This window comes from Pelecanus crispus, chromosome 10, assembly GCF_030463565.1.
Source record: "Pelecanus crispus isolate bPelCri1 chromosome 10, bPelCri1.pri, whole genome shotgun sequence".
Taxonomy (NCBI): Eukaryota; Metazoa; Chordata; class Aves; order Pelecaniformes; family Pelecanidae; genus Pelecanus; species Pelecanus crispus.
Genome location: NC_134652.1, coordinates 22,271,754 through 22,295,717, shown reverse-complemented (window position 1 = coordinate 22,295,717; position 23,964 = coordinate 22,271,754). Strand labels below are relative to the sequence as shown.

Here is a 23,964-nt window from a genome sequence, read left to right as displayed (position 1 = left end):
AAAGAAGAACGGTCACCACCGCACATGGGAGGCTCGAAGGTAGGCGGTTCTCTGGTAAACCAACCTGCAGGTATCCCCCGATGTAGACACAGGGGAGAGAGGGGGGAATTTTTCTGAGAGGGGGGAAGGGCAGTCAAGGTCACTGTCCTTCTCAACTGAACAGAGCGGCGCCCGCTGCTCTTTTGTTTTCAATTTCACTGAGGTGCTGTCCTCAAAGACGTCATCATCTCCCATATCATCAGAGCAGAAGTCTGTGCTTTCCACCAGCACGCTGGAGGATTTCTCAGCTTGGAAGTGACTGGAATAGCTCTCCAGTTCATGGAACTTATGCAGGCTGCTGGTGCTGGAGGTGTGGGAGAAGGAAAAAAGGTAACGCAACAGTTTTTTGCTCCTTGAGGTGTCATGGTCCACTTTGTCCTCCAGCAAGGGGATATGTACAGCACTGTGGTTCTCTGCTCCTCCCGATGCACTCGAGTAGTTGGAAAGGGAAGGGATGTAGGAGTGCTTAGAATTGCTAAAAGAAAGAGGCCTGAGATTCAGCGGTTTTCTCTCTTTAAGATGAAATTTGTTAATCCTTAAACACTGCTCCTGAGTCGGGGTCAATTTGCCTTCTGAGCGTGTTCGCTCCACATAGTCAAAGCACTCACTGGTGCTCTGCGCCTTCTGGTCCATGTCATTGAGGGACTTGGAGAATTTCAGAGTGCGGGCGGGCTTTACATTCTTAGCAGACCTGAGTGCCTGGCCCCGATCCTGCCCACGGGAGTTTCTCTTTGCTGCATGTAACGTGTCCTGACAGATTACTGTCACAGTGACCCCTTGTGTCAGAGGGCTCTGGCAGTGAGGATTTTTCAAGACAACAGCAGACTGCACTGGACTGTGATGACAACACTCAGAAAACACTGCACTGGAACTGCATGCAGAACAGTGGAATAAAAGCACAGAAAGTAAAACACAATTACATAAGAGAACACATATAATTAAAAGTGAAGAAATGAGAATTATGGCTAGTGTGGGAATGGCAAAAATAGCGGGGCCAAACAGTCAGTGGGATTCAACGAAGCAGTGTTAGACAGCAGTCGAGTCAAACAAATGGGATGCTTCATATGGGAACCCCACATCGCTTACTTCCCCATACATGCGTTTTTCCAGTTTTGTTTTCTCTTAATTTGAACCTTGCACGAGCCTCACTGTATCCATGCAAACAACACACTTTACCTGCAGATGTCCTGGTTGGATGGTGTAACAGAAGTCCGAGAGAAGCTATGAGGGGCAGAGATAGAAGTTGGACTTCCAGCCTGCAGTGAAATTAAAACAAACAAACAAACAAACAAAAGCAAGTCACAACTTGGAAGAGTTTGGTATGCATAGCAATCACCTTCAGGGTTAAACACAGCATATGGAGTCAGATATCACTCTACATCAGATATTCAAGGGCTAGTTCCAAGAAAGTGGCTTTACTGTCAAATGCTAGAAAGGGAGGTCATACAGCCTCATCCTTGGAAAAATAGTAATCAGAACAGAAACGTTTTGCCCCAAGGTCAAATGCAGCCATCTCTGGAGCAGAACCTGCCAGCTGTCAGACATTGCACAGAACAATAGCTCAGGAAATGAGCAATGCTACAGTAATTAGAATAATTAGATGGAGGTGTGTGTATAGACTAGTCGGAATTTAGCTACCACATAATAGCTAATCCTTCCACTTATAATGATGACAAGAGATTAGAGGCTTGGGTTTTGGTTTTTTTTTTTTTCACAAGACAGAGCCATCAGTAATTCAGTAACTCGGACACTGTTTGGGGATTTATTTTCCAAACTAGCATATGCACACAAGCACCATCTGCCAAACCAGACCATTCCCTGAAGTACTCTTTGTACTTTGCGAGGCCTTTCATCCCGCTCTTACTCTGACAGGGACCTCCACCTACTTGGAGAAGAGGTGTGGCAGCAGTCAAATGCGTAAGACCCAGCAAGAGCACAGCAAGAAACAGAATAACTGAATAATTCAATTCTGCTGAACTAACTCAAAAAAAAAAAAAAAAAAAAAAAGTTATGCTCTTGGCATATTTAACACTTAAAAGACAAGACTCTAAAATCAATACGATAAGAACGATCATTGTCTCAGAGTTGGAACTCAATGGGCTATTATTACAGGCCTCTTCTGCTGCTGTATTCTGTGGGTCACTAACAGAAACTTCTTGACTCTTCCTAGAGGTTTTGGCAAGGAGAAGACCTGCGTTGATAACCTTGTAATAGAGAATCTTTACACCTGGTTCTCCCATGTTCCACAGCTGCTGGATAGGCTGTGCCACTCACCCACCACTGCAAAACACGGCTCACATTTCAAAATTCAAACAAAGGTTTACAGCTCTGTTGATCTGCAAAGCAAAGCCTGAAACCCAGGAAGGAACAACGCAATCAGCGGAACAACACAAGTGTCAACACTACGCTGGACTGCACAAAGTCCAGCAAAGCCAGCACAGACCTGAGCCAGGCAAGTGCACAAAACCAGACAAGGAGAGACCTCAGGTCACGAAAGGTGTGCTGCCACAGAAGCATGCTGTGCCCAGCCCTGTACTTCAGCTTGAGATGCCAGAGCTATCTCAGTCATCACTGCTTTGATCATCTCTGGTCATGGTGCAACACACACTCACTATATCTTTCTCAGGTCTCTTCAATTCTATGCTTAATTTATTAAAAGCCCCTATGGTATATTTAAACAAGGCCGCTGCAGGCTTTTACACTCTCATAGCAAAAGCAAGGTTCCTTGTCACACAATCTACTCCTCTTTCTTTGCGAGAGAAGATGGGTATACTACGATACACATGCTACTCTATAAATACAGATACAACCATCATCTTCCATGTTACAGGACTCATCTGTTAAGGTTTTGTTTCTCTAGCCAACAGCACTACAGAGAGCAAACTATCTGGCCTCAGACTGGGATGTCTCAGGTGCACGGAGCCTGAAAAAACAGGTATCCATTTGCAGCTGGGTCTGCAAGAGTGAAGGGCAAGACTCAAGCACACACCTCTTGACCTACTGTAGCAAGACACTGTAACTTATTTCACATCCTACCCATCTGGGTACATGTATAGAATAAAAACCAAGAGAATAACCTTGGGCCAGCAAACTGAACTATGTTATGACTGTGACAAAACAAATTAAAGACTTAAAGATCAATTATTAGCTTTTTGCTGGAAACTGGTTCTTTACATTTTACACCACTTGCACATGCTAATGAGATAGGATGCTGATCATACAGTGAGGTGAACGCAGGTATTACTTGGAAATTTGTTCTCTATTTGATGCTTAACCTCTCCTAAAAGCCGGGACATCTCTGACTTCAAATCCTATCTTTTAAAAAGAGTTGTGCAGTAATTACTTTTTCTAAAAGAAAGACTGACAAGTTAGTGAAAGACCTGACACACTATAATCTGCTGCTATAATTATGCAAATGAAAATTAATAAGACTTAAATAATGAATTATTTAAAAAGACATATTTAGCAATCTTCTAAGAACAAAATATTGAACCAGTAAAACAGCACGTTGCATTCTGCCATGGAAAGAGAGTCATATATTGTTGGAACTGAAGTCACAAATCAATTAATAAATCTGTCTCAGGTTTTATGTTATGAGCAAATCATAGAAGGTAACCTGCTTAGAATGAATCTAATCTCTCTACTCCTTTGCTTTAGCAATGAAGCTTTCCAAAAAAACACAGTGGTATATATGATGTGACAGTCTAGTAGCGGACGACTAGATTCAATGATCCAAAATTTCCCTTCTGAAACCACATTACTGGTTACTTGATCCAACTGCCTGGCACCAAGACAGTGTCAAAGTCTCACCACTTGGGAAATCAAGTTTGGCTAGGACAAACAAGAAACTGTAGAATTTAATCTGCATTTCAAGCTTACTATTCTGTTTCTAGATGCCAGCACTGTTCAGGACAGCTTGCAAAAACCCCACATCTGAGGCACATTTCCTCTTCCTCCTATCTTCCTGCTTCAATGTAGGAGGTCCTTTGCTCCATCTTTATACATAATGCAAATGCAACCAAAATATGAAAAGAAGTTAACACACTTGGAAAGGCACCACGAAGTGGAACAACAAAACACTGGAGGAAGTTATGCCCCACCTCGGTTTAAGCTGTGGCTACCACCAAAAGCTGTGGTTCAATGAGCCTCCCGTCTCTCAGTCTGTCCTCCTTTCCTCCCATACTTTTTGCTTCTGAAACTATTATGCAACTGCATTGTAAATCAGATTAGGAGAGTGAGGTGAGGTAAAACTACCCACTTCTTTTACTGAGCTTGTTTAATGCCAGTCACTTCCCTAGCTTCAGCTGCCAGGGGAACACCAGTCGGTTAGAGCAATGAGCCCCTAATGGCGAGGCACAACTCACTGACAATAACAGAGCATAGTAAAATGCAAGCTGTTGCCAAGAGCCCAAGAAGTAAGTTCTGCCAGTCCTAGAAGCAGAGGTGCATGCAGCTGACACTCACCAGTCCACACAGCTCGCCTGGGTTTACTGACTCAGATACGGCAGCTATCAGGCAGAGAGGTGCCACAGAAAAAAAGAAACACTGGCAGCCTTGGGCCAGAACAGGGCAAAGAAGAGGCAAAGTGACGGGCGAATGCGACAGCGAGGTGGATCCAGTTACTGCGGAGCTCTGACATTGCTCCTATGCAAAGCTCAGCTCTGAAGAGTCTGGGAAAGTAAGCAATCCAAGCCTTCACCGCTCTGTAGCTTCCGGCACACACACCATCCTAAATACCCCAGCAGGAGCCTCCCAAGTAGCAGCACCTTTGGTTGAACTGGCTCCTTACGATGGTGACAGCAGCAGTAGGTTTTAAAGCACTCCTTGTCATATGAGGTTTCTGTCATGCTCATTATGTGATGGCTAGCCCAAGCCTTGACAGCCTGAATTCGACCGTTCTAACCCCAGAACCACTGGCTGAATCTCTGTGGACTTTCACGCCCTTCGCATGGAGGACTATCACCTCCAATGACAAGCCTTGGAGCTATGTGCTCTTGAGTTACCCTGTACAGCCAGACTGGTTGCCTAAAATAGCTCAGGACTAAAGGTCAATAGTTAGTTAATTGTGTATATTGACATTCCCATCTAATGCAATTCAGTGAGGTCACAGTGTGGCCTTCTGCACTGGTGTTTAGATAATCACAGTGACTCTGAAGGCAGCAATCCCTGGAAGCCTACAGCTCTCTGGAGGGTTGCCATCATGAAGAAATATGTATCTTTTTATATATGTGTGTGTGTGCGTGCATATATATATATATGTACATATGTGTATATATATATAATGTGCTGCCATAGCTGGTTGTTCTCCTTCTGCCCCCGCTCCATGAACAGTGCCATCTGTTGGTGAAAGAACTCAGCCTTTTCTGATTACGTATTTGTGACTGCCTGCTGCACACCAAAAACCCCACCCTGCCTAAAAAATAAAGTCATCTTTGAAGTGAGCCACAGTGAACATGTCAATGGCTTGGGTATATTCCAAGATAACCTGCTTATCTGAGATGGCACTTCTGGATATAGTTGCTGTTGTCTCACCCTGGGCTGCTCTTCAGTAGTAGCAATTATACGTCATTTTAAAGAGGGCCTATCTCACTTTCTAAAAACTTTATCAAATTATTCACTGAAGGTAAAAAGGTAGAAACAACTTAACTCCATAAGAATTCCTCCACTGATTGGAAGCCTGAGGGAAGCAAAAAAAAGTTTCCCCCCACACCTGCAAAATTCCTAATTTCTAGGTGTCACATGAATAGGAACAATACTGTGGCCCTCCTATTTGTGCTACAAAAACACCTAGAAGTCTCAGCTAAGGACCTGGAACTAACATACTAAGCACTATACACATTTAATAATGGAGCACACCTCTCCTTTGAGCAGACAAAGGGTTAGAGACAAGCAGTGCAATTTTAAGTCTTTTACTGAGGAGGACCTGCAGCACATGGAGCTTCAGACAAATACAAATTTAGCAATAGAGCAAGGAGCCAAACACTCCACAACCTAAATTGCAACCTGGCATTTTGCCTATGGGTTTGCCTTTATTTTCCACTGTGATGAACCCATTTCAAAACTATGCTCTTCTGCTGGGCTAAAAAAAAAAAAAAAAAAAAAAAAGAGAGCAATAAAAATCCTAAAAGGCAGCTGCACGGGCTCTCAAAAAGACTGATGCTAGAGGATGTCTTCAGTGCCACTAGCCCATCGCAGCAGTTTCTGTCTGCCTCCTTCCCCTGTGAGAATAACAGGAGCACAGTGATGGTCATCTCCACTGAGCCAACTCCAACTACCACCAGTCCCTCTGGGTATTAAAGAGACACAGCTAACCACAGGAGGTGTTGGCTAAGTGGAGACATCTCCCACCACTGCCCTGGAGTTTTCCTGTCCCAAGCACAACTCGTGATCGAGGCCCACTACCTTTAATCCCCCCACCGCTGGCCCCAAGCAATCCCCCTGCACTGCGATGCTTTTTCAGCACCGAGATCACGGTGCTGCCATCTGCAATGGACCACTGGGAGTTTTGTTTGAATCAGGTTTGTCTCTCCTGGTATTAACACATCACAGTGACGAATATGGCAGAAGCACATGGGAAAGACAGAATCAGAGGGATGGTTATCATGCCCTGTGTTTTAGAAGACCTCATTGCCAAAGAGCTATTTTACCTCTCTCACACTGATCCTATTTAAATGGGTATTAAGAAGGCAAGACTGCTGCTAGACATGGACATGGCAGGCACTTATCTTGCATGGTACATCTCCAGAGGCAGAGAAAGCCCCAGGCTCTGCTCCTTCCTTAGTTTACACTACAGAAACCAAGACCAACCACCCCATACCTGTTCCTCTGGCAGGATCTAGGTACAGGCAGTGATCTAGGAAAGAAAACAACAGTGATGGGGGGCCTTGTGAGAAAAGGTACCAAGTGCCACTGCAATGTGCTCCACAGCTAACTTGGCTAGTCTTCAGACAGGGAAAGGACATCTACGAAGAGACTCAGGGAATCTGACTCTGTGCCACCCCCGCCCCATTCACCTCCCCTCCCTTTGACAGGGGCAGCCGCAGCCCCGTCTCATCCACAGAAGCAAAATTCAGTTCTGCCGGCTGTGCTGAGAAGTTCTGAGCCTGGGCTGAAGGCAGGCAGGGAGGCCTCGATTAAACCCAAGGGACACATCCATCATTTCTCTTGAGCCACTGCGTAACAAATATAATTGCTTGGCTCCAGCCATCCACCAGGATGCAACATATTTGCGTTCTTATGCTTTCAGCAAGTGCTGTATCCCACGTACATGTTGGCTGATGGCTCTCGCTAAAGTGCACTGCAGCTGTAAAGTCTCCAAAACTCATCTGTGGAACAGACATGGTCATTTCACTGCACATATGCCAAAGGAGGCCTCCAGCTGAACTAGCACGCCCCGGCAGCAGTGCAACAAGACCAACCAGCTGTGCTGAGTTTACTAACCTGGCACTTGAGATAGCCAGAACAGGCCACCTACAGACAGACTGGACATTGTAAAGGGCAGACAGGCTGTTTTTGAAAGCTCTTCCTAAATAACAACATGGCAGGATCAAACATCAGTAACTTCTGGTCTTCTCCATTAAATTCTCCCTACCAGACTTGTCCATTTTGACTTCCAGCACATATTAAAATCAAGTGTCTTTAGCTGGGATAAGATGCATTATTGGAATGGAGAGTGGTTTAAAAAACTGGCGGTGGGGGTGGGGGTGCGAGATGTGGGAGAGAGGCATTTGAAATTTTCAGGATGATCAACTCCATCATACAATTCTGGCAACAATTTGATAGGGACCAGCAGTCAGCTGCTGGAAGAACTTTGTTTCAGACTTTATATATGTATGGCTATAATTAAAATTATGTCTAGAAACTAGGAGTGAAGCTGAAATCAGCTTCCCCTCATTCTTCCTAAAGAAATCTAAAGGAGGATTCTGGCAAGAACTTTCTCTAGCGATACCAGAGCTGAAGGCACCGGAAAAAGGAGGCTATCTATCCTTTCAAAATCTCCCCAAGCATAACTCAACCTGCCTATAGCACAGGATTAACGTTGACTAAACCCAGTAACAGCTACACGGGTTGTGCAGGGAGAAGAAGAAGAAACAAAAAATACGTCCCTTTGACTTTAAAATCTTCCTCATAATACCTTGAACGGACTGAGGGAACAAAAGAGGAAAGGCAACTCCTGCACATTCCTCCTTCAGAGGGTGCCCTCATACCTATATGAAATTAAGAATCCAACCCCAGGAGAGGAGATTTATCACAGCACAGGGAGACTTTCGCACTTCCTACGAAAAATGACTGCACCATGCCCCAGCATGAGATTACTTGCTCTCGTGGGTGGGGAAAAGAGCATACCTTAATCTTCACACTGTACAATTTTTCCTGTCTTTTCCTCTCCCCAATAGCCCAGTAGATGGATTTTTTTTATTATTATTATTTTTTTAAGTAACTTCTCTTTCCCTACCCCCAGGCTCCTGTACCTGAGCAGAACACCTTCAAGCAGCAGTTCTTTTCAGTAAGCTTTGGTCATCTCATAGACTACAGGATAGCTAAGCTCTGTGACTGAAAAACCTGGACTGCTTTTCTACGGACGAACGCTCACTGAATCCATCAAACCTTCAGGCAACAGTGGACGTGTGTATTCATATGCTTTTCTAAATCTGTTCCAAGCTGATGAACAGCTCAAATGGACTTTAAATTTCATAGCAAGCTTAGGCTACCACATTGCATCTGCACTGGCTGCCATTCAGCCCAAGAATAATTTAATACTTTACAGTGTGCTTCTACTCAAAAGATAAAACTGCACAGGCCTTCAGAAAAGACAAAGCACTTACATTTTTTAAGCAGTGCACTTCTGATTCCTTTGCTGTGATCGCAGTATTAGCATTGTCAAAGGCTACCCCTTAGAGGGCCACCAGAGTAAGACTACAGAGCGCTTCCCCACTATGCTAAAATCAGCCCTCCAGAGCAATCAGATGACAGAACAGCACACAGATGACCTGATATTTCCATATGCCACATCATCAGTTTCGGGATATATCAGACACTTTAAAGGTAAACAATATCACTAATCTGAGGACAACTGTTTACAGACCAGCTCTGTTAGTGACCTCGTTTAATCCGCTTGTGAGCACAACTCCTTTATTGAAGAGCAGAGGGCATGAATTACCACCACTGTGAAAATCCCTTTTTTAGCTGCTCTCAGTGACTAGCTGTGTTTTAGGGTCAATTTCATCTATATTTAGAGGACGAAGCTTCTATAAAGCTTCATTATTTCTCTGTGCGGCTCGTATGATGACGGCACTTACCAGTGAAAGGTGGCTTCTTGGCAAAAATGCTGGCTTAGGGTAAATAGTTGAGATGTGGATCTGGGCTGTATACCCCTGTGCCAATCGGGGGTGTTTCAATCAGCATCACTGTGCTTGAACAGGGCAAGCTGGGAATCGGGCCATGTCCACGTCCCATGACTAAATCAATGCAACCTGCCTTCAACACTATTTTTTTTTAATTTCAAAACAAATATAGAAAAGATTCCAGAAATTCAAATGTTTCATGTGGAGCAGATTTAAAAGGAGTGTTTGAAATACACCAAAAAAGCAAAGAAGTGCCTGGAGGAATGCCACATCCCCCAGCGTGCAACAGACTGCACAAAACCTAATGGCACCATATGAAGATCCTCCTACATCTTATTCCCTACTCCTTTTTCTGCTGCTTCTGGCCTCCATCCCTAGCCAAGTATGCAGGTGATTGTTTTTTCTTGGCCTGGCCACATGTACTAGGATCTCTTCAGCCTCTCTTAGCATCTGCCTCTTGGAGAACTGCCTTTTTGCCCCCTCCTCCCAAGGGATGGCTCCACCTGGCTCCAACACTTGGGGTCTATGTTCAGAGAGGTCCTGCTACCTCTGCCAGCTCATCTCAGTTTCAGTGGCACCATCTGTCTGCCCCCTCCGTGATCACTTTTAGCCCTAGGGCATTGCTTTCCTTGGTCACACCAAGTAACACAGCATCCTTTCTTGGCTAGAGGCTGAGTTCTGACTCAGTCCTTTCCACTCATATTGCACTGTGCAACTGACAGCAGTGGAAAGATACACAGTAATAATCACAGTGGGTTCATAATGACATACCAGCACCAGAAAGGCTTTGAATCAAGTGTCAGTGCCAAGCATTTGTAGCAGATTTGCCACATTGCTATGCTGTAAGCTAGATTTGGGTGGAAAAATAATAGCTGAAACAGTCATTTGCAGGAAGTGTGATCATTATTTCTGTACACACACACATCAACATATCTGAAAAGGCAGTATCTAAGTGATTAAACTCAACTTTGGTTAAATAGCTCCTCTTAAAATGGGGGTAGTATCAACAAGCTCTGAGGATTTCAGAAAGGGCTATACAGGCAGCCAAGCATTTCCATACTTTTTCCTTTGCATATATTCAATCTGACTTACTGGCCAGGTTGTTATACGATTCTAAACAAAAATAAAAGGCACTTTCCTATTAAACCTCAGAATTAATGAAAAATTTGCCATGTACTTAAGCTTCCATGCAGCATCCCACTACTATAATCTTTCCTGTTTTGTCCTACAAATTGCTTGCAACTGCCAACCCAACTGTAGACTGCAAAATAAATTCTTGCAGCTTAGCACTGAACTGCCTGGATGTGCAAAGCAGTGTTTAGATGTATGAGGCAAATCAGGGGAGTGATTTCACCGATGGAACTTCCATCTCTTGCCCTTGTTAGAAGCTATCTCCAGAGTGGACTAAGTGCACAGAATGGATCAGACACAGAGGCGACAGAGGAGGAGTAAGAACATCAGTGCCTCTGGGACATTCATGTTTGCAACCAAAAGTCTCACCCATTGAACTGGCAAAGCTGACTTTTGCTCCCCTTGAGAACTTCAGCTTTTGCAACACAGAGCAATGATGTTGAATGTTTCAGTGTTTCAAGATGAATGAAAATATTGATGTCTCACTTGCCAGTGCTCCCAGGGAGAGCTTTGCCAGAGTGCAACGTCCTTCCCGCTGCACTGCCACACTACCAGTTCTCGATACATTAAGAAGGAACCGTGCAGCTTTGTATGGCTACCAAAAGGCTTGTGCTGAATTTCAGACACTCTGGGAAAAATACAATGACATTTAATGATAAAACTACCATCTCTGCTCAACAATGCCCAAAAATCCAATTAAGGATCCCTAAGTAGAGAAGAGCCAGGGTAAGAAGGAACAGGCACAGTCCCATTTTAGAAAAGCACGGATGAGAAGTTATACTCACACAGAATTTATTTCAAAATCCTTTCTGTGAATGCACATTTTCTGATGCTGAATGCAAAACACAATTCCACATCACTCCATGATAACAACACCTTCAGCTTGGTCAATACCTTGTGCAATGGACAGTTGCCCTGCTCATTATTTAAGACACCCAGTAATCTTGTCTTTCTGCTCCAAAGTGAAAGTTGTCTGTGCCCATATAAACCTTAAATTAAGTGCAGCCACTGTTTCCTCTGCTGGAGATAGGCATGAATAGCTTCCTATATCCTGAAGTACCCAGAACAGAAGAAAGGGACTTGAGCTTGTGACAGCCATAACGACTTTCATTAAAAATCACTATTACTAGCAACATCAACTGTGGCAACAAAGGATTGAGGCTTACGCAACCCATGAAAAATACTGGTCAGCCAGCACAGCCTTGCTTGCATGAAGGCTTTAAGCAATTGTACTTGTGTAAGCAAAAACGTGTCAGGCTTCCAGCTAATTAAAAATCTTCTGATTTGTAATGGAGAAGTAGGAGTAGGGTATGCATTGTAGTAAGTTATCTTGTAGAGAAGATACTTTTTTCCTAATGGCATAACAAAGCAACTGTGCTTTTGATGTGTCCATTGGCTATACTTAAGTGTGACTAGAATGGGTAGAGCATCATGCTTCCCCTACAAGATTAGGGCCTGTAATAGGAAACATTTCAAAATACTTAAATAGTCATGCCCTGATAACAATGTATTTCATGGCACTAACAATAATTCAGTGTTGAAGTGACAATAAAATAATGTTTAACCACTGTCATGGTTTAACCCCAGCCAGCAACTAAGCACCACGCAGCCGCTCGCTCACTGCCCCTGCCCTGGTGGGATAGGGGAGAGAATTGGAGGAGTAAGAGTGAGAAAACTCCTGCATTGAGATAAGAACAGTTTAATAATTGAAATAAAGTAAAATAGTAATGATAATAATAACAAAATAATAATAGTAGTAATAATAATATACAAAGCAAGTGAGGCACAATGCAATTGCTCACCATGCACTGACCGATACCCAGACAGTTCCCGAGCAGCGATCGCTGCTCCCCAGCCAACTCCCCCAGTTTCTATACTGAGCATGACGTCATATGGTATGGAATAGCCCTTTGGTCAGTTTGGATCAACTATTCTGGCTGTGGCCCCTCCCAGCTTCTTGTGCACCTGGCAGAGCATGGGAAGCTGAAAAGTCCTTGACTAGCATAAGCAGTACTTAGCAACAGCTAAAACATCAGTGTGTTATCAACATTCTTCTCATACTAAATCCAAAACGCAGCACTATGCCTGCTACTAGGAAGAAAATTAACTCTATCCCAGCCAAAACCAGGACAACCACATATCCAATACATATTATGGGATGCATGGCTATACATTATCTTACGGACAACATTACATCAGATAGAACATACTTGAGTGATGGTTTTGGAGCCATTTTCCACCCAAGACAAGATCTCAGACATCTGTCATCTATCTTGCTCCTACCAAGCTAAGAAGGCTGACAGTGTGAAAGAGAAAACCTACTGTAGCTTCCATTTCATTTGACCTGTAAAGAGAGTCTGCAAAACCAGAGAGTTCTAATGTTTCAGGAGTGACTATCAATGACAGGCATAAGAAGCATTTTCTTTGTTGTCACATATATCACCCCAGTTTTGAAATGAAAGAAATCCCATTATGCCCAAGTTTATCAAAGACTGAGTTATATCGAGGAACATACCTTTGAGATGTTACTAGAGCGGCTCACGGAATGCCCCAAAGCCTTCTCATTCTGAAAGAGGAAGAACAGGATCACTGCAGCAATAAATCATAGTTATGAGGATATTTTAAAGCTGGCATTGGAAACCAAATTCCATGGAGAAAGTCTTAGAGCTGTGGCTTTTAAGGATGTTGCTTCTATTGACATCACCCTGACTTACCACAATCACTAAATTGCTTCGTTTGCTTAACAAGATATTACCTTGCAGAAAATCACATAAGCAAGACAAGTACAAACTGAGAAATACTATAACAATGATTTCTCTTCTCTACAAATACTGCAAAGCTCTTTCCTCAGGTTGCATCTATTTTGGAAAGGATATTTCTCAGCCCTGCCTCATCTACATCCAAAGGCAAACATCCAGCCACTAAAACTGAAAGCTCTTGCTTAAAGAAAAACAAAAGTATCACTGTGGTGTCCAGAAGCAATTGTGAATAACCACATGCATGTCATTTCAGGAGATGAAGCAGAATTACTGAGGAACTTCCTATGTACCACAGAACTCAGAATTAAACTGGAAATATCATACGAAATGGAAATGCAGAAGCTGTACTTCTCAAAACTGAAATCAGTGACCGATGTGTGTGTTACTCACTTTTCAGTGCACAGACCCTGACTGATACGGTTGACAATCTTATCTCCTACCTAAATAAACTGTAGGTTTCACCAAGACATTTCATCCTTTAAGGGTTCCTGGTTTCTGAACATCAGTTTACCGTAAGTATAACCGGACGTGATCTCTCCACTGATAAGAGCCTAGAAATTGCTCTGCAAAAGCTTTTCTGAATAAAATCCGACAAGAAATACTTTCTTCTAAACGAATACTACGAACAGAGCAAGTCATAATGGTTATGGAACAGTATCTATGTTCCTCTAAGTCTGTGAAGCTGGTATGCAAATTGGTTTGAGATTTAAACTCCCTGAAAAACAGGGCAAATTTACCTCTTTCTTCTATGGACTCTATGCTGGATTAGAGTTTCTAGAAGTGCATCCTTTCATCTGGGAAACTCACTCACATTTATTCCTGAAGATAATTTAACCTAACAAAGACACTTCAACAGCACGCTCTTTCAGTTTTCATTGGCACTGACTGATCAGACAGAACTTGAGATCAGAAGTCCTGCATACATAACAAACGGGGACATAAAAAAAACGAGTCAACTGCAGTAACTCCTAGATCCACTTGGATATAACACACTGCTTTCAGACCTTCTGCCTGTGGTTTGCTACAACTCAAGCAACCTTCAATGACTAAAGCCCACATCAAGTCACCCCAGGTGGCTGAGCACCCAGATGCTACACCCACACTTTGAGATGCCCGTGCTCCCAGACATTTCTTCCTACAATACATCCCCAGAAGAACTTCAAAGCTTTGTGTTAATAAGGAGAAGGCAAGGCAAAAACTTCACCATGTGCTTACAAAAGCAGGCAGTCCCTTCCTTATAACACCAGTTGCCTCTCAAACAGTCCTGGGCACTGCCTCCATTGATGGATATAAATCACACTTCCTCCCTTAAAAACATGAGGAAGCAAACACAGTGTTCTGAAACCCTCTATATGCAGGAGTTTGAGTACCTAGAAGACAGCAAAATAGTCTTTCAGAAGAAGAGAGGAAAAGCGACCAGGGAGTTCCCCTCAATTTTGACTGACAGCCAAATTAAAAATCAGCAAGGATCAGTTCAAAGCCTGGAATAGTTGTGGCCTAAATAACCATTGACTTGAATGCCAGATTTGCATACCACAAGGCTTATTTTCATTTTTGAGATGACTGTGAGCTTTTGTTACATTGATAACGGTATCCCTGGAACAGAAACAAACATGTAAAGTCCCACAAAAATATGGACATAATGGTTACATGAAGACTAACATTGCACAGGACTACTGCCAGAACCAGTATGGCTAAGAACTGACTCCAACCATAAGGGAAGGACCTAGCTGATTTCATCAAAGGCAGTGTAACTATAGCAACAGGGGGGAAAAAAAAAAAAAAAAAAAAAAAAGGTCATTGAACCTATAGAAGACAGGAGGAAGAAAAAAGGGGGCAGGGACATGTTCTCAAGCTATGACAAAAAGAGACCAACACAAACTGGCAAGTACAAAGACTTGTCATTGCAGTGTGTGTGAGGTGCGGGGGGAAGCAGGCTATGCTTGGCCTTTCAGGGACGTAGGGGAGGTAAACAAAGCAAGGCTATGTAGGACAAGGGAAAATGGGAGTGAAGAGCGGGACCTGTGGCCAGGAAGTCTGCCTGAAGCAACACATATGGCTCCACACAGGTGACAGTCTCAAATCCAGCCCTAGAAGTCAAAGACTTCTGGGTGAAATTCCTAAAGACAAAATTAAACAGAGCAGAGTTTTATTCACGTTACCTCAATGCTCCCCAAACACTACCATCTATCTGAAAAAGATGCCTGCAAGGGAGCATGACTGAACTTAACGCAAGCACCTGTGTTGAAAAGGATGGGCTAAAATTCAATAAACATGAACAGGCTGGAGGACGAGACCTATATTTGCACAACATGGTAAATGATGCAGAGGAAACATACTCTTAGCTGTGCCACAGAAACTAGTTGTTCTGCTCTGCTCCCAGAACTGATTTTATCTGATGGATGCCAGCAGCCTCTAAGAGACACATGCTCATATTATCTTTATTGATGTACTGTTGGAAACATACCTATCAGAAGTTTCAGTCAGTAGATGACTGCGAACAGTTGGTTTTGTTATTGAAAGTGTGATCATTTTTAAACAAAAGAGCAGTCTTGAAAAATATTCCCTTGAGGGTTACAGACTGCATGCACACATGTATTTAAGTATCAGTGACATTTCTAAAGGACTCCTAGACACCTAAGTGCTTTCACATCTCAGTTGCTTTACCACATAAAGCTGCTACATCCATAAAGTCAACAAGAAATTCACTACAGCCTTAGCCCAGGTTGGCCAAAATCTGTACTCTAATGGGCTACTTACACAGAGTAACAGGAAAAGCACCAACTCAGCCGTATTTTCAAGGAGTGACAACTGACCCAATAGCCACTACCAGATCCAACACAGACTTGCAAATATACACACATTTTCCAGTCTGCCTGGCCTGTCAACTACCAAGCAGCCCCATCATCCAGATAAAATTGCTTCAGCCCTTAGACACCAACTGACCCCATTTTAGCCTGTCTTCTAATCAGGGACATTTTTTGAAAGAGCTGCTCCAAGTCTCACAGTTTACATACACGTAGACTTTAAAATGTGTTGGGCTGAAAACAGATAAACAACTGAGTTTCACTGTGCAACAGCAATTTCCAACAGCAATTTCCAGTTCACTATGGCCACTCAAGTAGCACCCCCGCTGAAGGAACATGCAGTGTTTTCTTGCCAGCTTCTGCAAAGGACCCAAAAATTCTTTTTTTTTTTTGTAAATCATTAAACAGCAACAGAAACACCTCTAAGTCACACAGTTCATGAAGTCTAGCTCTGCTGTTTAATTCTCTTTTGCAAATAAAATAATAAACATCTATCCTTCAGGAAAAAGCACTGTGGAAGCCATTAAATAGAGCCAATGCTTACTGGTGTTTTCCATGCTGTGCTGCATTAAGGATGCCGTATGTTTTCCAGTCATTAAGATAGAAAAAAGCTGTAAAGCCATGGAAGGAGCTCCTGGAATAGGTAGATTTTAATGGCAGGCACAATTACTAAGTGAAGAACAGAAACGTTAAATAGATAAAAATTATTTTAAAGGCAAACAAACAAAAGCTCGCTTTTCACACTATATCCATCACTGGTACATTCATCCTGGGATCTTTTACCAATCATTCACAAATTAACACTGACATGGGAGTGGAAAGGCTAAACTTCTATTATGGTACTATCACTACCCAACAAATAAAGGTTTTTTCTAGTATGTTCCCATTGCACAGGAAGACTTATTCTAGTCTGGCAATTACAGCTCCAAACAAGCTGTCCTTCCCTCTTGCAAAAGCATTAGTCTTTGCACTTGAATGAAAGGTCAAGACAAATGCAGTATCTGCCAGCATGGACCATACAATCAGCACCAGTTAAAGCAAGTGTCACTCTACTTTAGCAGATCATACTTTCTGTATGGGATAATGGGATAATGGGAATCCTGCCTTTCAAAACCATCCTACTCAACCAGAGCCACCTGGCACGCACTTACAAAAAATCTAGATAGGAAAAAATTGCAAGTGCAACTTGTAACTTCTCCTGAGCCAGCTGCCTGAGCCAACTCACTGCCAGCTGCTGCTCTGAGGTCCCCATCAGAGCCTGGCTCTAGGGAAACAAAGGGGAAGGCAGAAGCAGGGCAATGACTGAAAAACAGAAAAACTGCTACCTATTCCTTCAGTGACACATTTCTGTAAGCTTTGGATGCACTTGCTTGCAATTGCCTGAATCCCCCAACAACCTTCCTTTCTTTTTGTATCTTCCCCTTGAATTTACTCCCTACTGTGAGTGAGCTGCCTTCTTCCTTCAGCAGTTGCTTCAGCTCACACCTGCTTTCCTGCAGGGCTCTTCATCTTGCCTTCTCCACCTTGCTGGCTCATTTTCCCTTCTGCCACCATTCCTTGCTTACTCTTGCACTGCACCTCTCCCTTTCTCAGTTCAGAGATCTAGAAGCCAACATCTCCCTCCCATCCTCCCATTTATCTCAGTCTTCCATATTCAAGGCTTCAAGTTATTTTATACTTGCTTCCCTACCATAACATATCCATTTTCCACTAAGCACAACAGTTATGTAACTTACACAGCCAAACCCAGAAGCCTTGTGAACCCCAAAACACCAGTTCCTATCATCTGAGCCAGAAGGAGAGTCCCCACCGACTGACAACAATTCAGGCAGCCATAGCTGCTCTTGTGCACTTACAATAGCAATGTATTATGCTGACCTTTCTCCAAACTCAGATGTAGACTTAATGCAGCAAGTGGGCACCCCAAAGAAATACAACTCAGATGTCCTTGCCAGGATGGAAGGAGAAAAATATCTTGGTAAAATGGTTTGGATCTTGTGTTTCCATATTTTCATTTTCAGTCATTTAAGGCAGGTAAATAGAAGACAACAGATGAAGCAGTCTCACAGCTTGTATAGCCTTCTTCTGGCTACATCCCTGACTACACACCTACGTTCAGTCCTAAGTACGGTGTCGTGGTTTAACCCCAACCAGCAACTAAGCACCATGCAGCTGCTCACTCACTCCTCCTGCCCCGATGGGATGAGGGAGAGAATCAGAAGACTAAGAAACACTCCTGGGTTGAGATAAGAACAGTTTAATAATTGAAATAAAGTAAAATAGTAATGATAATAATAACAAAATAATAATAGTAGTAATAATAATATACAAAGCAAGTGAGGCACAATGCAATTGCTCACCATGCGCTGACCGATACCCAGACAGTTCCCGAGCAGCGATCGCTGCACCCCAGCAAACTCCCCCAGCTTATATACTGAGCATGACGTCATATGGTATGGAATAGCCCTTTGGTCAGTTTGGATCAACTATTCTGGCTGTGGCCCCTCCCAGCTTCTTGTGCACCTGGCAGAACATGGGAAGCTGAAAAGTCCTTGACTAGCATAAGCAGTCCTTAGCAACAGCTAAAACATCAGTGTGTTATCAACATTCTTCTCCTACTAAATCCAAAAACACAGCACTATGCCTGCTACTAGGAAGAAAATTAACTCTATCCCAGCCAAAACCAGGACATATGGCTAATACTAAACTCATCTTTATCTCTGCTCATAGAGCTAGAGATGAAACTAGAAGCTAGATCCCAATGGTTTAGCAAGGTGATTTTTATTCCCTTCCACTCTGGGAAAGGAGGGCAGAGGGCACCAGAAGAGGGTCCTCCTTCCTCCTCAAGCCACCAATGGCTATGTGAACCTAGCACATGCCTGCTTCCTGAAGTCTTCATTCTCTAACACACCAGTGACCTGATAGGGCACTGTATTTCCCATTTTGCAATACAGCTTTTATGTTTCATTATCTTACATGATAAAATGGGTTAAGATCCTCATCTAATGATAAGAGCCCTCCAACTAAAATCTCAGTAATGAAGAGCAGAGCCCTTTGTTTTGGTGATGTTCTTACTGCACTGCAGATCCCTACAAGGTAAGTGTTAATGCCTCAGCCCAATAGAGACACACTTAAACAAACCAGGGGAGACTGGCTAGGGCACTGCCTACTTGTGGTTTTCTACCTGGAATCTGAAAGCCATTTTAATCTCATTTTGTGCATTAGAATTGCATTTTACAATGATAGTTTAAGCACAAGATCGATATCTAGTAAAATCACTTACTGTTATCAACGAGTGGCATGGGCACCATTCCAACAAAGTCTTCTGGGTAAATGGTTGCTTTCCTCAATAAAAAACTTTGCACAAGAGAATGAATAAGTAATAATTGCTCCCATTCATACAGCAATTCTCAGTCTTGGTTCTTATGAGAATTACAGAATGGGACACAGAATGGCATTGCTTGAAATCGTGAGGTGCTGAAGTGCTGAGTAGCTGAATGACCCTTGCACGGCAAGTGAAACTCAGTTCTTCCATCAAGTCCCATGACCACAGCATGAATACACAGCTGTTCTACAAACACGCAGCCATACACGCCCAGGTATTGTTTCAGGTTGCATAACTGTGTCAGATTTCCCAACAACCTCTTCCCAGAATTTATGCAAATCTTGCACTGCAACCCTATACCTGAACAGTAGAAATTAAAAAGAACATATGCTTTTAGTCTGGGGAGAGGGGTCGTTGTTGTTGACAATATTGGCATGTGCGCTTAATTGTCTGAAGCGGACAGAATGAGAGGAAGGAAATGGGAGAAGGTTTGGTGAATTATTTTCTTCATCTGTCAAAACCAATGGACTGTTAAATTACAAAAGCTTTGTCAGCACTAGATCTGGTGACTGACAGAACCCAACATTTAATTACTTCAGTAGGAAATGGCATTTTGCATCATATCAACTGAATATGCCCTTTATTTCTTTGGCAGTCACCATGTCATCATGGAAGAGCAAAAATCTAACTAACAGCTTCTAAAGCCAGTGCTTGGCAAACTTAAACCTTGCTCATTTCAAATATTTGTCCTTAAAATATGACAAAATATCATCAAGGTTCATCAATGATTTTTGCATGCAGCTAGAAGAATAATGGCATCTAATCAAAGAACAGTAATGGCATCTATGCGCTGCATCTTTGCTCTTGTCCAGTATTTACCCCTGGACACTGGAAACTGAGGGGGGTGATGGAAATCATACTGCCTATTTCCTTTTTTTGCCTTCCTGGAGACCCGGCATAAATACTGAAAAAGGAATCCAAACAATCTGTCCCATCCCATAGTCCAGTATCTTCTGTTCTTGGATGATCCCACTTGATTCTATCAGACCAGCGGTTCACAAATGAGTGCAGAAACACAATATAAGATTGCAGATCTTCCATCACAGTGGAAAATCTATGGCAAGTTCACTGTGGATTACTCAGCTCACTAACTTGATCATTCACGTTCACATCAAGCCACTTCACATAGTGGGAGACAAACTAGGAAAAACAACCTGAAGGCAAAAAACAAGGCTGGAAGTAAAACACGGGAGAATTGACAAGCTTTATTCCAGGTGCTGAACTTACAGCTGTGCCTGAGAGCATCAGCAACAGAAATAAAATCACGAGATCATATGGCTTTAGCAAACAAGAACTGAATGGCTTTAATGGCAGAGTCCAAGGAATTCAAAGAACAGGCCCCTTGGGGGTTTGGGGGCGGGGAGTGAAGGAGGCTAACAGATCACAAACAAGAAACATAAATGAAAGGAAATTCAAAGAACAAGGCAAACACAGCAGAATGTTGAAGTTAAATAAAAATCTCTTGCCTCTGTCTGCACCACAGGGTGGTCAGAAGCACAATGTGCTTAATCTCCAGTCTGCCTTGTGAATAGCTCTTAGAACTTGCATGGATCTGCCTGATACTATGCAAACCCAACAGGCATGCAGGTGCCTACACGTTCCATATATGGTCCACTTCTGTGTAAGTCCTTACTCATTGTGTGCTCAGTCCTGCCAGTTTGGTCTTAGGAGTATGTGGGATACACTGGATAAGGTGAGGAGAGCATTCTCTTCAAAAAGGCCCTTTTCTCCATGGCCTTGTTCTCCAGACTTCTTTCAACATACCATTTTTCTGGTTTTTGCATCGCTTTGCTTTACTTCCAAAGGCTCCACAAAGTGCATCTGATCATGGATAACCTGCATCTCCAGCTGCCATTTCAAAATGGAGATCTGATCTCCATGTCCCCTCTTTAATTGTTTGAGCCAGAAGATGCCATAAAAGCCTTCCTCTTGCTTAGCTGAGGGTGCCTCACCTTGAAGAGCAGATTTTAATTTCTGCACAGGACCATCAGTCTGGTACATTTCACTAAAATTACATTCATTTCCACACTTACTATATTCACATGCTATGTGCCCAATTCCTAACAAAGAAAGTAAACTGCAAAGTTTGGCATCCAACATGTTTTATGGATGCTCTTATCTTGCTGTTGCCAGACAACCTGCCTAAAATGGATGCATACCTTTATGTGATGCAACATATAAAAATAAATCCTTCCCTCAGGGAACAAATTAGATGAACTACAAAAGACATGATCCAAAAATACACACCTTTCTTGATAATGGAAGCAGTATGCATTAAAAGCTTACCTGTGTGACACCGAAAATGACGTTTCAAACAATTTCATGTATTTAACAGCAGAGAGAGAGATACAAACACTGAGGAAGCCAGCAATTATGAACAGATTAAAAAGAATAACTTTCTATCTTTTGTGAAGTAATTGCATTTAATGCAACTGCTGGAATTCTCATGGTACATCACACACGTCAATATGCCAAAGCAATTGGCTATTTTAAACATTCACAGATTAAAAAACCCTCTAGGCAACTGGAAATTTGGAATTTCTCAAGCTGCCAACAGACATAGGAAGCCTGCAGCCTAGATGTACTCTCCGAAGAGCTACCTTTCTTGGTGTCTACACGATTTTGGAGGTTCAGTCGCTTGCTGCGGGACGAGGCTGCGTGCTAGCATGCGCTCCTCCGACAGGGTGGCAGGTGGCTGCGCAGCCTGCGCGTCATGGTCAACTTGGACACGATGCGCTACCTCTGCTCAGCTAAGGCGGCCCACAAAGGCTCTCTGATTTCCAACTCATACCATCAAAGTATACTGTTAAAACAGTGAATCAAAGAATCATCTCTTAGCCAAGGGCACAAAGGCCTCCTGAATCTAAAAACAGATTGAGAACAATACTAGAAAACTGGATACTTCCCAAAGCAAACTTGATACTTCAAGGTGCTTTTATTTTTCTCAAGGATTTTCTTCTCTTTTCCTCCCTTTCCATCTTAAGATACTAAGATTGCTTATTAACCTATTTCAGACTGCATGGACCATAAAGGCAAGTGATATTCCCTATAGCAACTATAGACATCACTTCCCAAATGATGCTGGGAAAGCATTCAGGATATTTTTGTTAACATTTAATGTGATATGGGCAAAAGCACATGACAGAAAAGCTTTTGAAAGACCACTTGTAGATATCAGACCTGTTTAGTAATACCTACCCAGTACAGACCAGCTTGGTTTTGCCTGACATTTCATCTTCCTATTTTTATCAGTGCAGTTTGCAAAGTATTCTGACCTGCAGCATTTCAAACTCAGTGTTAAACGATCACACAAATTTAGGTAAACGAGGAAATGGGCCCTACAGATCCCGTTAAAGTTACTCAGCCAAACACTGGTTAGAGGGAGATCCTTGTAAAAATCTAACCTGTGACGTTCTGGAGAGCTTTAAGCACATTACATTTCTTACAAGAACTGTTTGTAAGGTCAGAGAATACACAAAGATAACATCTAGGAAAAACACCACATTCAACCATCGTTACAGAAATAAGCCAAAACTACTTATGGAAAACACTGCTCTGGGAGGAAAGATGATGCACAGCTAAGAGAAAAGGTATACTCTTCATTTAAGGGTAGTGCATTTAAACTGGAGAACAAGAATCTTTTAAAGCATAAATCCACTAACAAAAAAAAATAAAGTGACCGTTCAGAGTTCCTGGCTAATTATGCAGGAAATTCAGGAGTCAACTGACTATTTAGCCCAAGTCATTTTAAGAACACACATTTTGAATGCACACACTTACACACCTTTTTTAGGTTAAAACTTAATAAAAAACCTACAGAAAGCACACACACAGCCAATTACCCTCTCTTTCCCCAAAACACAATCTCTGATACCAGAAACAAATGCAAAAAAACCTCTCTAGGTGTAGCAGGCTACTTCAACTAGTAACCCAAGAGCATTTTATATAATTTTGTCAGGGAAGCACAGTTGGTCTTCATATGGGGCTTCACCTGATGCAGCCAAGTAGTGCATGTCCAGAGAAGGCCACATGGGACCAGGCAGAAGACCAGTAGTGGGTACACCATCATTCATGAGCACCTACTGGTGCTATCAGCGTTCTGCACTGTTTGGTATTGTGAACATTTAAAGTCATCATACTATTAGAGTACCAGGATACAACAAGAACCTGGTATGGCAGTGCTTTGAAACAACTGGCAACATCCCCAGCTTCCTATGCCATCACTCACCACCCCCTCGCACAGCACAGCACAGCAGTCAGGGCATTTTTTGCAATCGCGTATTTCAGGGCTTTCTGCAAAACTCAGACCTGAAGTAGGCAATGCATGTCTCTTGCTTGCACAGGTCTGTCTTTCAGGACCATTCTCTTTGCTATGAGTCTTGTGTGAACAACAGTGACTCAAGATGGCCATTTCTCACTGACAGAGCAATTCTATGATTTGCACACTGTTAAAAGCTACAAAACCCTCTTCTCCTAAACACAGAGGATTTAACACACTC

At 42.7% G+C, this 23,964-nt stretch overlaps 1 protein-coding gene across 2 annotated transcripts in view; it reads right to left on the bottom strand.

The window, feature by feature from the left end:
- The window catches only part of MARCHF8 (membrane associated ring-CH-type finger 8), a 79,459-nt gene that overhangs the window by 11,999 nt on the left and 43,496 nt on the right, over positions 1-23,964 (bottom strand). The window contains exons 2-4 of one of the 2 annotated variants that reach the window (XM_075717438.1): positions 13,030-13,080; positions 1,216-1,295; positions 65-910 (exon numbers count right to left, since the gene is read on the bottom strand). In XM_075717438.1, coding sequence (XP_075573553.1) covers positions 65-910; positions 1,216-1,295; positions 13,030-13,080 — 977 coding nt within the window. The remainder of the gene's footprint in view (positions 1-64; positions 911-1,215; positions 1,296-13,029; positions 13,081-23,964) is intronic. The other variant, XM_075717440.1, reaches the window with a different exon arrangement.